The sequence below is a fragment of the Aptenodytes patagonicus genome, chromosome 2, assembly GCF_965638725.1.
Source record: "Aptenodytes patagonicus chromosome 2, bAptPat1.pri.cur, whole genome shotgun sequence".
Classification (NCBI taxonomy): domain Eukaryota; kingdom Metazoa; phylum Chordata; class Aves; order Sphenisciformes; family Spheniscidae; genus Aptenodytes; species Aptenodytes patagonicus.
Window position 1 is genome coordinate 154,389,160 of NC_134950.1, and position 15,730 is coordinate 154,404,889.

At 42.8% G+C, this 15,730-nt stretch overlaps 1 protein-coding gene across 5 annotated transcripts in view; it reads left to right on the forward strand.

Moving 5' to 3' along the window:
• WAC (WW domain containing adaptor with coiled-coil) overlaps nt 1-173 on the forward strand; it is a 65,810-nt gene extending 65,637 nt beyond the window's left edge. For all 5 annotated transcript variants that reach the window (XM_076331763.1, XM_076331765.1, XM_076331764.1 and 2 more), the window contains exon 14: nt 25-173. In XM_076331763.1, the coding sequence (XP_076187878.1) occupies nt 25-94 (70 nt within the window). In that variant the 3' untranslated portion in view covers nt 95-173. The remainder of the gene's footprint in view (nt 1-24) is intronic.
• The last annotated feature ends 15,557 nt before the right edge of the window (nt 174-15,730 follow it).

The following is a 15,730-nucleotide window of genomic DNA, read 5'->3' on the forward strand; positions in this document are numbered from 1 at the left end:
TAATTTATTTCTTTTCTCTTGCAGGATACTATTTTTGAGGCAACAAATTAAAGAACTTGAAAAGCTAAAGAATCAGAATTCCTTCATGGTGTGAAAAGTTGTAAACAATTGCACATGGTTTTGAGTACAGGAACTATTAAACTGATGCCCAGTCTTAACACTTTTGAGCTGCATTTGAGTAGACTTCGGACCGTTGAGCTGGGCAGAAAAAAGTTGACATGGGGAAGGGGACAGGAGGGAGTCAAATTCAGGGGAAAGATACAAGAATGATTTGTAAAACCCTTGAAATGTAGATTTCTTGTAGATGTATTCTTCACGTTGTAAATATGTTTTGTAGAGTGAAGCCATGGGAAGCCATGTGTATCAGAGCTTAGACATCCAAAACTAATCAATGCTGAGGTGGCTAAATACCTAGCCTTTTACATGTAAACCTGTCTGCAAAATTAGCTTTCCTTTTTTTTTTTTTTTTTTTTTAGTTAATTTATCATTCAGAAATCTTGCATTTCCTAAAATTCAATGCGAGCGCCAGGCGATCTGTGTCTAAGGCTGCAACAATTTGGGTAATGTACAAAATATCATGAAACAACCGTTTCCACACTTGCACCGAATCGAGAGCAGTGCTTCTCCATTTCTGTTTTACAGAGAAATGTTTTTCATTTTCTGTGTTCCATTTCCCTGTGAAATCCTAAATCTGATTTTATCAGTTTTTTAATGCTTCTAATTTTCTCTTTTCTTAAGGCACTGTTGCTATGGCACTTTTTCTATAATCTTTTCATTCCTGTGTACAGTAGCTTAAAATTGCAGTGATTGAGCATAACCCACTTGTTTGTATAAATTATTGAAACGTATTTCCATTTGCACCCTGTAAGAATGGACTTATAGTACTGCTGGGCATGTGTGCTGAAAGTACATTACTTGCTCAAATATAAGGAAATAGCCCAATGAACATGTTAACATGGTTGTGGGAGGGGAAAGAGAAAAAAAAAAGCTAGTCAGATGTGAATTGTATCTGTTGTAATAAACATGTTAAAACAAAGAAACACTGGTTTTCATTTCCTTTGGTCATCACATATTAAAATTTGGTCTGTTTGGGGACTCTTTATTAGAACTGTTCTTGTTGAACATTTTTGTACTTAAATAATTCCTCAAGGGAGGTTTTGTTTAAAACTTGTAAACAGGAAAATGTGTATAAAATATTTAATGAAATATAAAATTCAACAAGAATGATTTAAGACACCTCCCCAGCAGTTGTCATATGTTAACTCCTGGTTTACCTGTCTTGATATTACAACATTTCATTTCGAAGGATGTTTGTGTTGTAGCTAACTGTTTAAGTCTGGTGCTGACTGCTGTTCTTAACCATCACAAAACGCTGAATTTGTGTAATTGGAGCAACCCACCATTTGAAAATGGTGGCAAAGCTCAGCTTTGTATATTGTTTCCTAAAGTATATTAAAAATAAAAAAGAAACTATTGCTACTACAAAATAAACGTGGCTTTTTCTTTGCTTAAAAAAACCCCAACAAAAATAGTGATGGCAGTATGAGTTTAATATTTGCAGAGGTGTATATGTTACAGTAGTCTGTTAAGTAAGAAAGATTGTAGGTGATGGATTAAAGAAAGAACTTAATGATAAAGGTGTTGACATGTGATGCTACATGTTTTGTTCCTACAAAATACTGTCTTTCAGCACCAGAAACATTACTTGATTTTTATTTTGCCTTGTCTTGTGTTGAGTGGGCTCAGACTGATTTTTAAAATCAGTTTTTCATCAGTGGAATTTGAATGCTCTATCCTAACAAGACATTGCAAATGGAGCAAGTTGAAATACTTTAACTAACAACAACAAATGAGAAATCAGGATAGATTAACCTTGTAATTGTTCCTCACTTCTTAACCCAGTATGTGCTGTTGTGTTTCGTATCATGCAAATATTTTGGTTTTGCTCAGAAAATGGGAATAGAATAATCTTGAATGAATTAATTTTAACATACGTTGTTTCTGCATTTTAGAGACCTAAGGCCAAGTGACAGAAGGCTTCCTGAGACTCTCGTATTTGCCTAACGTCCTATTTCTTGTAATGCTCATTGTCTTGAGGTTGCCCAAGCATAGGGAAATAGTATGTGAAATGGAAGGACGTGCAGGTGATCTTTCACCAGCGGTTGTCCTTAGTTCTGGTATTTTGCTGTTTAGTTACTTGCTGAGACAAAGGTTGCTTCTGTCTTAATAGATATGTTGGGCCTATTTTCCACAAGCTTATTTTGTTTCCTTTTGATTCATATATTGCCCTCTATAACATCCTGTATCAATGAGCATCACAAGTTAATTTTGTTCTGTAGAAAATTACTTTGGATTATTTTTTTAAACCGCTGGTTTGAATGAATTTTCTTACATGCTTAGCTGCTGCCTGTTGATCATCTTACTCATTGTTTTACAGAGAGTCTCTCTTCCAGCCTAAAGAGTACTAGTCTGTTTTGTCACATGAAAACTTTCATAATGTACGAATGGTCACAGATAACTTGGGAGTAACAAGGTTAACATGCTACGTTAACCCCTTAAAATACATGCATATATATACATTCATTAGAGACACACACTCTCTCTTCAGGTGGTGTCCTCCCTAACTAATGCAATAAAGGCTACTTGCTTATCAGCATCAAATGGCATACTGAAAGCTTGTTGGCTTCTGTATTTTCTCGCCATGCAATAGCTTTCCTCCCCCATCCTCCACACTCTTCCAAAGCCTGGAGCTGTTGTTAGCTGAGGAGTGACAGCTTGCCAAACTTTCACTAGCATCAGGCAAGTTGGAGAAGAGGATTGCAGGCACTGCTTTAAAGTAGACACTAACCAAACGGCAGGGTCTGGGTTAACGTCCCTCAAAATGGCTTCACTAACATACAAATGCAATTTTGGCCTTACTGTGTGATCTGGAGGCCCTCTTCAGTGACATGCAGAAACTGGCCCTCTATATTGTGTCTGGGGGGGGGGGGGCGGGGGGGGGGGGACGAGACAGATTTTTCTCCTTCGAATCAAATCTCTATCTGAAGCTGGACAACAAAGAAATGGGCAGGTGCACTGAGACCTGTTACTAGATTGCCGGCTTACCATTTATTATCCATCTTGAAGCTGGTGCTATCCTTTCAAATGTAGTTGACACTGTTTAATGAAAGGGGCTTTGTTGGATCATTCTACACCTGTAAGTCAAATCAAGTGAATTTCCTCTGGGGCAAATCTTGTTTTCTTCCTAGGCAGGTGTTCATAAAGTGTTTATTGGAGTTGTGGGATGTATTTTCTATATTAATTACTTCATATGGGTGGTCAAGGAATAGCGATGAGAAACTGATGAAAGAACGGTTGTTGCATATGTTGCTTTTGGTTTTCCTGTTATGCATTTGCTAAGCAAATGTTATTTGTTATGCGTTTGTTATGCATTTGCTAAGCAACTATTTCGTATAATAGATAAATGGTCTTTAGAATTACTTAGGAGGTTGAGCCGGTACAATCCTACTGCAAGCAGTGCAATTGGGATAGTATTTTACGTGGTGGCATGCTCAAGGAACTCCAGCAGAAGGAGGGGCTTAATATAACTATAAAACCACGTGACTGATCCAAGGGACTCCCATGTTTGATGCTTTTACAATTGCACTTTTTTTTGTTTGTTTGTTATTATTAAGGTCTCTAATATCTTTGAAGGTCTGCGTATTTTTTTTCAGTGGCCTTGATCCTAAAATGCTGTGGCCAGCTGTTCAACTTCGGTCAACTTTCCCTGCTTAGACTGGTCTCTCACAGTGATGTAGTGTCTCCTTTTCAGACTTGTTTTATTAATTGTATCTCCTTTGGTAGGAGCATCTTACGTTTTGGTGGTGGACACCGGTGCTGCCTTTACTGTTGCAGTTAAAAACATATTCAGAAAGAGTATATAATTGAGGCTGGAGAGAATTAAAAACATTTCCTTTCCTTTTTGGAGCAGCCTCATTGCAGGAGTATCCCCAAAGATAATGTGAGAAAATACTGAGTAGTTATGCCATGTCTCCTAAGTCTACGGGTCAAAGACGACCATACCTTACTGTCACCCTTTCATTCCAGTGTCACCTTGCCTATGATGACATCCTGAGGACTTACCAAAGGTAGAGTCCTTTGTTGCTGTGAGTTTGGCTGCAGTGGCCAATATTGCATATTCTGCTGCCAGGAAGGGGTGATGTGCCCTAAGCATCACTGTCACGGTGCCTTGGGAGTACTCGTGAGTTAGCTGTGCATAAGGGGCAGTCACTTACTCTAACCCTAAATTAACATTCGACTACTGTATGTATAGTTAAATTTCAAGTCCATTCTTGGAATTAGGAGCTCGATGTTTCTGTGAATACATCATCCCTATTGCTGTTCCTAGAATAATATTCTGTCCTCACCAAAACACAGTCTCATTTGCAGATGTAAGATGATAATGAGGCAATTCTGGATTTTTTAAAAATACTGCCTTGACTTTTGAAAGTTTCCTGTGAGGAATATTCTGAGCTAAAGTGCCATCTCATTGACATTAGCACTGCTCTTCTGCCCATAATTACTGATTAATGATTTGTGTGGGGGTTTCTTTTGTGTTTTGGTTTGGTTTTCTTGTTTATATTATTTCATAAGAATCAGAGCTTTTGATGTAGGAGGAATTTGTTTCTTTGCCCAGCCTAACTTCTTCTTTGGCAGTTGTTTGCTTTTGCAGTTAGTCAAGCAAAAGCTTTCATTTGCAACTGAGATCCACGTATATATTGACTTCTTTTGCAAAGAAAATTGTTTCTAGCTGTGATACAGTTTTGGATTCCAGTTACACATGACTCTTTTCAGATGTCTGTTGAGTTCCTCTATCTCTTTGGTCTCCTACAACAAGTGTTTGGAAAGGTTCAGTCTTTCATAGCTGTAGGCACCAGCTCTATTCTTCTAACCTTCCTGGATGCCTGTGTTGCTGCTGCTGTACTAATTCGGCTGGAATTGTCCCTGGAAGATGCTCCTTGCTACAGATTTCTGTATTTCCCAACCACGGCTTCTTGTTTGAAGATCCTATCTGAGGGAAAGGATTGATGTAGACTTTCTAGCAATTAGGGCTCCAGCTAGCTGAGGATCTGGAAGTCATGAAGTACTTTTCTCCTCCCTAATAAAGACACTAACCCATCTGATCTAGGACTTTCTAGAGAATGAACTGTCAGGCTTTGTCTCCCAAGGGAACTAGTAACATCCTGGCAAGTCTTGTTGCATCCTGGACAGGTCCTGCCTGGAGCTGCTGGGTCGTATGGCAGCTGTACTACATGGCTCTATATACCAGACTTTGCACACCAAGTTTGCAAACACAGCTTGAACAACCTTACCTTTCCAGCAGTTATTCAATACGTGTGACAGCATTTTGTCACCTTCTGTTAGCCACATGTGCCAGAGAGCATTTGCAAAAGGATGCCGTCTACTTCTGCGTGCAGCACCATGCTCAAAGATGAGTCCCTTTGCTCCAGTTTGAAATCTCAGAATTTAGGCTGAGTGAAAAGTGTGCGTTAATATAGCAAAGCTCAGAATGGTTGGTTATGCTCATCTTCCCTTTTCCTGTATGTTACAAGAAAATTCATCCAATTAATTATGGATTATACTGTCACAGTCATCTGCACCAGTAGCTAGAATGGTGCAAGTCACTTAAATTGATTTTCTCCCTCTCTTCCTCCCAAATTTCTGAAGTTGGCACATGGAGGTTTGTTAGCATGTTGCCTTTCAGAGCTCTGAACAGCTTCCTTCTGCCTGGCCAGGCAGATTTGCTGTCAAGATCTTACATGCTCCTCTGTTCAAAAATCTGTGATTGGATCTTTTTTCAGCGTAATTGGGATGCTGTCGGAGTTTGACTGGGGTTCCTGTTCTTCTGCTAGATGTGTCCTCATTAGCAGCAGAAAGCTTGTGTACTGGGAAGAGTTATTTGGCAAAGTGACTGAAGCCTGTGGCAGATGGTGCTACAGAAGGTGAATGTGTTGTCAGTCCAACTCTGGACTACTTGATGGTGCCAAGGGGCTCTGGTGTTCGTCAGCTCCATCCAGGTTCCTTTAGCTGCTGCTCTGCATCCTCGGAATAAAGGCTTTTGCTTTCTTCCACATTTTGAAAGGTTTAATTGAACTTTTTCTTCTCGTTGGGGATTCAATTCCACAGTAAGTCTTCTATCTTCTTTTTAAATGGGAAAGCTATTAAACCACTGACAGCATGTCCCCATCTTCACTTGCTAAGCAGAACTGCCTTTCTGCTTTCAATAACATTGCCAGTAGAAGCATGGATAACTGAATCTCTTGATACTATTCCTTTTTAGGATAAAAATTCTCAGAGTTCACTCTGACTTAGGGTGGTATCCAAATTTCACTTAAAAAAAAAAAAAAAAGTGGTATATTTTGTTCCCATGTCCCCTGGCATCTCTTCACCTGAACAATTAGAGACCGGGGGGTGGGGGGTGTGCACATACGTAACACATAGTGATAGGACAAGATCTTTAAGGGCTCTTGTTTGCTTCATAGGTGGTTTCATTGAAAGAATTGCTCAGTGAGGGTGAGGCTGCACACAGTGGGAGAGCTTATCTGACATCCAGCTCCCTGCAAAAAGAATAGACCCTTCCTTACTGCTTCCCTGCTCCTGGTGATGTGCTCCTGCCGAGTCCTTTTTGCCAGCCCTGAAGCAGTTCAGGGAGCAAAGCTCCAGCTTTACCTGCGTGCTAAATGTGTCTGCTGACTTCATAGGCTGAAGAGGCTCAGACGAAGGGTAAAAGCAAGGGCAGGGCTGGCACCTTCTGGCGTTGAAGAGCGGGTCAGAGTAACTCTTGGGGCAGCAGTAAGCTCAAATGGTAAAGACTAGATGCTCGTAAAACTCTGAGGTACGTGTGCAGAGAGAAGGGCTGGGGCAAGGAGACTGCTCCAAGTTAGGCATGTTTTTCTGAGGTTGGATGCATGTATGCTTTCATCTGAAAACTTCATCCCCATGAACGTTTACCTGCCATGCAGCTGAACAAAATCCTAGAATAACAACCAAACTGCCCTATTAACTGCTACATGAATTTTCAACTAAGCATGAGTAAAGGTGTAATTATCAACCATGCTCTCGATAATATATTTAAAACAAAGCGCTCATCCCAAAGCAAACAGTGCATCTTAATAGGTTTGGAATATGAATGGAGAAGTGTCTCCAAGGAGATGCTATTCCTCTTCAAATGTTACTCCCTGTTAAACTAACACTGAGCCGCTATTCTCGCCCTGGATGGTTTCTTTAGGTAACAAGGCTCTCTCAAGAATGAGGAAAAATCAGCTCGGCTGTCCTCATCTGCCATCTGAGCATTGGAGCATTTCCTGAACTCCTTAGTTGTTCTGTGAGGGTTTTGCGGGCTCCCCTGCAGGAGCCTTGTGAGCAAGCACGTGTCCTCGCTGTGGGTCCCGAGCAGCCTGCCAGGCTGGGGATCTCCCGCAGTTTGCGGGTCAGGTGCTTGGCAGACCTCTGCCTTGTGCTGGTATGCAGAGAGACGCAAGCTCTTTGTATGTGCTTTCTGTCCCTCTTCAGACGATCTGCCTCACTTCTGTGGCGGCTGAAGCTGTGTTTGATGCCTGCTTGGGGGAGAATGCAGTATCTGAGCTGGTCCAGCACTGCCCCTGGCTCAGCAGAGACAAACTAGTGCGTGGCCTCATAAAAAGCCTCTGCTTCAGCTGGCACTTCTTGACTCAACTGGAGTTTTTAGTGCTGTAGTAGCTTAGGAAGCTCCCAGGTGCAGGAATTTCTCTGGCACCCGCAAGGGATCCAACCCTGGAGGGTCAGAGCAAGAGAACCACCAAAATGAGGGTTCAGAAAAGCACAGCAGGATGTCAGTCCTCACCTGAACTGCATCGAGCACTGTTATGACAGCCAACTCAGATCTAATTTTGGCAATGCCAGGCCAGACTCCTGTTCTTTAGAAACTGTGTTCCTTTTGGTTAAAATGCATTGTTACTATTTTTGGGGCTCTGATATCCCACCTAGAATAATCTTTGGTAAAAACCTCTAAATCGCTGTATTTTTCTCCTAGCTAACATGCATGGTGCTCTCTGTTAATTGTTAATATATTTGAACTTGTTTAATTCTCTAGTGCTCAGTTTCAGTACTGATCATCCTTGACCAATATAAGCCTAAATGGAGTTTATATGTTAGGTGTAAATTTCTGACTGACTTTTGCCTGAAATGGCAGCCATTGTTCCAAGCTATTTGGGATTAGAGGTATAATTTGGAATAGTTTATTGAACAGAAGGCAACATTTTGATAGCTAGCTCATGGGAGTTTGCTATGTGCTTTTGCAGTTTCACATGACCGATCTTCATGGCATTGGTAAAGCGTAATGGTGCTCTGAGTTTCACAAAAACCTATCTTGTGCAGTGGAGAATGGGATGATAAAAATCATCCCCGGATAGTACTTAGTAAAGGACTTTGCTTCAGGCATGCTATAGATTGATTATTCAGCATTTTGTAGTCTGAAAACAGGTTTCCATTATCATGCATTGACACAAATAACTGTTACTATTTTTAGGTAAGCTATTCATATCACAAGAATAACTTCTGCTCACATCCAGTGTGCCCAGCCATGGGCTCTAGATTTTAGAGGATCTAGTATGAAAACATCGAGATGTAGAGAGGCTTAAACCTACTTCAGGCTTGTGCAGTTATACCTAGTTTTAGATGAGGACCACCTAAAAGAAACCTGTCATTAACTTCTTAAATAGGCATTTTAAAAAAATCTCTATTTTTAGTGATGTTCCATTCTTTCGTGCTGCCTTGTTGAACTCTGGTGGAATTTGAATTATTACAGGAGTTTTCACAAGGGAAATTTTGTTAAACATTTTTTCGGCAGTGACTTCCCTGGCTGAGAAGTAGAAATATTAATATAACCTCATATTTTGTACCTCTTCATAGTAGGGGTTATGAGATTTTTCTCTTTAGAGCAGAAGGGATTAATTCACTCATGCAGAGTTATTCAAGAGAGAGAATTTCTACCTGGGAATCTAATGTAGTTGTGGTGTACTTTTGTAATGCCTTGATCTTTTTTGTATGCATCAAGCAAAGCATACATAAATGAGGAATGTCTTAATAAACAGTGTATCCTAAACCCCCTAAATTCAGAAAAAGCTGTGAGAATCTGTAACTTTCCTGAGGGGAGGAAAACGTTAAAAATTAAATCAGATTTGCCTGTTCATTTCATTGCATACTTGAATTCTGCACAGGCTTAATGTTTTCAGTGAAGTTGAATTCAGTTTCATCACATACCATCTTTTCTGTGTGCTTTTCCATTTTGCGGAATTTCCTGGGATGAGTGATAGGACATTTGTGCATTACGGGAAAGAGTTTTAACTGAATCTGCTTTTCAATCTTAATCTAAAACCCAGAGATTATTAATGCATTTTAATCAATGCAGAAGTAGGCTGCAGTGGCTTTAAAGAAACTTCCCAGAACTGAGAAACCAATCTGCTAATTTTGTCCATTTTGAACCATCCAGGCCGTTTTATTTGCAATGTTACCCTTCCTTTTTAATATGAGGCTTGTTTTTCTTCCCACCCCCACTTTTACATCTCTTAAGATCTTTACTATGCCCTGTTGTAGTGAATCTTCATCTTTGGTCACGGATTGTGTCCCCTCTTCAGACCATGTAATAGCCTGTGCCAAAAGTGTCCTGCTCTGATATTTCAGTCATGCAATTTCTCTTCTTCCAGGTAGGATTTTATCATCCACTGCAGTCTTACGATCTTCATGCTGAAGTTTTGACTGTCATGGCCTCATCTTCCTCTGCCTAATTTTGTTTCCTTGCTGCCCTTCGCCTCCTTTGGTCAGTGCCTCATAAAACCCTTCTGTTGTCTAAGGGCAACTCCCTTATTCCACCCTCTGGTTAAACCTCTCGTTGAGTACTCAGCGGACAGCATGTATGTTAGTCTTTAAGGAAAGTTCCTTCTCCCCTTAGTGACAGTCAGCTCTCGCAGTCAGAAACCAGCCCTCGGTGCTCTGTACCCGAAACATCTTGGGCAGCACCAGGAATGTTCAGTGTTAGGCGGAAGCCAGCGGGGAGGGCGATGGGTGCCCTGGTGGGGTGGGTGTCGCCAGGTGTCAGCGCTTTGCCAGGGACTGGAGGCGCTGCCCAGAGACACCAGCCCAGCCGGGGCCCGCTCGGCAGGGGGGGGCAGCGGCTCTCCCCCTGTGCCCCGTCCCTCTCGCCCCACCTGCCCCCTACATTGCTGCCTTCTGCGGCTGGCAGCCCTCGCCTCCCCCGCCACCTCCACTCGAACAGCAAGTCGGGCTGCGGCACGGTGAGACGCGGTGTGTGAGACCAGGGCCTGGGGCTCCCGCTGGGCTTGCACACGGACGGAGTTAGCTAGGGACAAGTTTCATCTCTGCTAGCATTTTTCTCCAAAGCAGCAGCAGAAGAAGGGGTTGTGCTACCTCAAAGCTGAGATCGTCATCCTCTCTGGGATGGGTATCCCCTGGACAGCTAGTATATGAAGGTAAAGGGATGCCAGCTCTTGTTTGGGACACCATCGGTGTTGTTTTCTGGGCTAATGTGCGGTTTCCCCTTCTCTTCACCACCCACACCTTAATCGTATTTCCATGGTATTTCCCAGAAGGGAGCACGTGGAGGCTTGCTTTGAGGCCAGTTGTTTGAACTTCTGCAGTTCCTCACCAGGCACAAACCCCACCAGCTCCCTCTGGAAAAGCTCCATCTTCTTCCAGTGCTATGGCTGGTTTCCTTTAATCAAACCGCCAGGGAACCCAAACATTTTCCCGATTAAAGCTGAAGTGAAGACGTAAGGCTGGGTGAAAAACTGAATGTTTCATGATTTTTTTTTTTTTTTGGTGCTACTTGTGCTGCTTACTGTTGTATGAACTGCCATTGTACCCTTTCTGCAAAAGATGTTTTGGGGAATGGGAATTTTTTTAAGGTTACTTCTTAATAAATAAATAAATAAGTCAGTACTTGGTGTGTGTGACTGTTGCAGGTATGTCTATACCTTAGAAATTCCTCTGTGCACAAGGGCTTGCAGCACCTGGAGGGAAGGGCGATGATCTGCCTACCATTGGTGTTCAGTCTCACTTTTCCTCCTCACAGTGCTCATCCAAATCTGCCCCCAGAGACCCTGGCCTCAGCTGCTGTAAAATAACGGCAAGCAAAAGCCTGCTAGGAAGGAGCAGGTCTTTGGGTACTCCAATATCATCCTGGAAAAGATGCTTGATCTTGAAGTCCGCGCTTGAATTGGTTTTGCGTGTTAGTGCACTTCTGTTTTCTTCTTTGATTCTCTCTTAGCTGAAATAAACAGGATTTTGATGTAAAATATAATAGAAATATAATAACATAGCATTTGCTAAAACACTAAAAGGATCCAGCCACGTAGACTTTATTCTTGCTACTGTTAATTGACTGGAGTGGATTACGCCATTTTGCAACAACTGCTGATTTCATCAGGGCTGCCCCGGTGGTGTTGCTTGGCCCTCTGTCTGGTCTGTCTGGATGCTTTTTCTTTCAAGAATTTGATATGCTTGGGAACACAATTGGGAAATTACTGGGAAAAACATTGTTTTCATGTTGGTTGTTTTTACCCTAAGTGTTGACACATTCTGTCCCTCCAAATCTTGGTGATTAAACGAGGAGGCTTTTGACCCTGGAGATGACAAATAAATTCACTTCACTTGCCAAACTAGAAATGGAGTGTCTTGTGACGAGAGGATGGTGATGAATTTTTTTCTGCTTCCCCTACCCTTGTTCTCCCTCTCCGCATCCATCCTGCTTCCCCACTTTTGTACATGGCAGAGCCACTTTGTTCCTTTGATTGGTGGCCTTACGTTTTGATATACAAGACTGCGCAGGAGCGCTGTGCCTGGGTTTGCATACCCAGCCCTAAACCCCAGTGAGCCTGGAGGTCACTGTGCGATTTTTAAGACTTGCTCCTACCCCGAGACAGGGTTTGAACTTGCTTCTCTTTTCACTCCAGGGTCTTGAGAGTCTCCAGCATCAAGCCCAGAGAAGGGAAACCATCAGCTTGTTTCTCCCAAAGTACCAAACAGAGAAGGTGTTCATTCAGTGTCACCACTGACGGAAAGCAGATCTGAGCAGCTCTGAAACGGCAAGGTGCTTTGGTACCTGCTCCCATCAGACACCCTCTGGTCACGCACCCTTCTGGTCCGTTTGCTCTCCTGTAGTGGGAGTAAGGCAGAAAACCCCTCCAGGCACAGTGCTTGCCCTTCAGAAACCCCAGAGGACGAGGTGAAAGGACAGGAACCGGTCACTCAGAACTGGCCTGCCCTCCTCCCAAAGAAATGCAGCTTGACTTCCAGCTGACCTTCAGGCTTTTACAAGCTTAGAGAGAGAGAGTTACAGAATTGTTAACAGCTATTTTATTACACTTACAGATTGTGTGAGTTGCGTTTTATTGGAACGCAGCACTTGGCAGGTTCTGCGTTTGGCTGCAAGGGGAAGTTGAGGGGCTCTGGTTACTCCGACATGTTAACCCCCTGCTTCCAGCATCTCCCGCTGTGCTAAGCTAAGCCAAACGCTTGGGCACAGCTGCAACCTCTTTCATTACAGAGGTGCCATGCTGAAAAACAGTGATGTGAAGCTAGTAGTTTCTGACCGTGAGAGGATATACCATGGGGCTGAAGGTATCTAGGGACAGAGGAATACTTTCTGATCAGAGTGCCATATACTAATGCTGTGGCTTATTGCTCAGCTGCAAGGAGAGGTGATGCTGTTCGGGACCTTGCAGGCTCAGGCTCCAAAGCTGTTTTCTCTAAATGTTTTTTGAATAAGAGCATCACCACCTAAGAAACAAAACCTCTCCTTCCTTTTTCTTCCATAGGCATCATTTTGCAGTCTGACATTTCATTTTTTTTTAATTGATGCTTGCAGTGATAATTCACACAATAATGCCTTACACAGCAGTAAAAGGCCTGTGCCAAAGGCATTCTGTGTAGTAAGAAATTGAAGTCTTGGTGGCAGAGTGTGGCAGTGCTCAGCCTCTGCCGGGATGAGGCCCTGTCTCCTGCTGGCAACTGCTGGCGGTGCTTTCATAGTGCAAAGCTGGTGAGAAAGGGGGACTGCAGGCTGAGTGACTCCCAGAAACACATTTTCACAAGGTGCTTTCATTCCTGGATGAGAGCAGTTATGCGGGGATTCCTCATTTCTTGAAGAAAGGCTAATACGTGCTTTTGAAAGTGTTTTTGATGAATATCCACACTGGGTATAAAGTGGGACTGTCCCCTTGGACCTTGCTAGGCAGCTCTGTTTTCTTCGGTATTTCTTCTCATTTAGTGCTGCTTGTCAGTCCATGACACCAGCTCTCCTCTGCATTTCTGTCTAAGTGTCCCTTGCTTCTTACAGGGCTGCATAAGTTCATTTTATTTCAGGCCTTAGCAATTTGGGAGGCAGGAAAGTTGGACAAGAGGATGGGATTGCTGTGACTGCCCGTTCTCTTTGCTCTGTCTGCTCTCTGGCCTGATTTTACATCTATCTGTCTTCAGGATGGAAGAGGCCCTGGCAGCTCCCAGAAGAGGTGGGATGTTGTTGCCAGTTTTGCTAGTCCCAGTGTATACTGGAGGGAAAACAAAATCTGTTGACCAGCCCAGCTTGGCAGCACAACCAGAATGTTGCGATGACATGATTAAGAAGTCTAATTGATTGATTTTAATGTAAGAACCGAGACTTGGCTCCTGTATGTTTGACTTCCCAAATCTGCTTGGACAAAAGCTGGTCTCTCTGCCAAAATATTTCCTCTGTACCATAAACCCATGTCTAGCATTAAGAAAACATTTTCCTGGGTGGACCTGTGTGGAGATCCTGTCCATTATCTGTTCATTCGTGGGTCAAATGTAGCCATGCCATAGCAGCTGAAAGGGTCACCAGGGTCTTCTGTGGCTTTGGGTTGTGCCAACTGTTGATCAGTGCTCAGGTTGAGTAAAAAAATTACCTAGACTTGGGAGAAATTATGGAAATGGTCCTCATAATTTTAGTTGAGGATAGGAAATAGTTGCTTCTGAATCCCAAAAAGGATTTGGGGCATTTCAGAAACTAGGAAATGGCCCTCACTCTGCACAGCCTGGTCTGTTATAAAACAAGATGCACTGACAGCCACTAAACGTACTGGGAAAGGAAGGAGGAAGCTACTGTGATAAGCAGGTATCTTGGCTTGATTATTATTCAGTTTGAGCCTCTACCTGCAACAACTTAGCATATTAGATGAATTAGATTTTCTAAAATTTTCTCCTCCAAGGGAACAGCAGGAGCATGCATCTAAGTCATGAATTTTGGGGTAGATTTCCTAATCTAAACATGCTGAACCCACATGACCATGTAGCTTTATCTAAGTTACACATCGGTGACATCTCTACAGACTCCCTTCACTTTCCTATCCCACCCCCATCCCCTGGCAATCCCTCCCTCTGAGACCTCAGCACTTGCGGGGTCCCAGGTCCTGCAGCAGAGGTGCCAAAGCAGCAGTGTTGGGTACCGTGGAGAAGTGCAGATGCCCATTACAAAATATTTTCAGTGGTATGTTTAAGTCAAAAAAAAACAAACCAAAAAAACTGTTTCTGGAGACATCAAAAAATGTGGAGACTTGACGAAAGTCTCTTGACTTAAATATGTAGGAATGCTTCTTTCAATCTTGAGGTGACATTGAGACACAAATTTGAGTCATTTATTCCTGTTTCTTTGGCAGTGATTTTAAAGCATCAACTGATAAACACAGTTTCAAAATGGCCCTGTTTTGGTAAGCTTGACACTTGGCCACCTGTCCACATTTGGGCTAGGGAGGCATAACCTTGATCTTAACCCAGTCCTTCTGAGATTGGAGAAATTTGGTGGCCTCAAGTAGGTCAAAACATGAACTGTTTGAAGAACTGACTGTAAAGAAACAGGGGGATATAGATACCACCTCTTTCATAATGTTCAACACAGAAAGATCCAACCTCGTTATGTTCTCAGCGATATTGAAAATAGACAATATGTGTTCAACCAGGTAAGAAAAACAGCTAAAATAACACAGATGAAAACTTTTACCTGCCTCCCTTTGAATGTTAGTGTTTTTAATGCCTAACACACATACTAACAGCTAACAAAACTGATGGTGTGCATGCTGAGGAAAAAATGTCTCTCTGAAATGTTGGGCTTCTCTTACTCATATGCAGGTGCCTACTTAAAGGAGAGACCAGCTCACCTAGGTGAATCTCATCTCTCTTTCTGACAAGACAATCTTGTAGTGAAAAGAGCTGATCTCTAGAATTGATGCAGTTAGCCCAATTTCTGTTGTGAGACAAGTTGCACCGGCAGCCAGAAGCAATACCGTTGTTCAGAAACAGATGAAGGGGGTTTGTTGTGGCTCTGATGCTCCTCCTCTTCACCTGCTTTAAGACCCTTTCTCATTTAGTCTTTCCAGATTATGAGAAAACTGGTCAGACTGAGCTGAGTTTATAGGGAATCCCAGCACAGCCATGTAACCCCTTCAGCCAGAGCCATCTGCTGCTGCTTCTCCAGCTGCATCAGTTTAATGAGAGGTAGCATCTCTGCCCTCTTTTTGTAACCCAGTAAGACAGCAGGGCGCAGCCGGACTGGGAGAGGGTCTGTGAACCCTCAGCCCCAGCAGCTGTGAGCGAATAGGGGGCAACAAGGGGGAGTTTCACTCAGGTAACGGCTGGGGCTGGGTCACAGGCTGTGAGGCAGGAACAATGAAACACAGAGCTG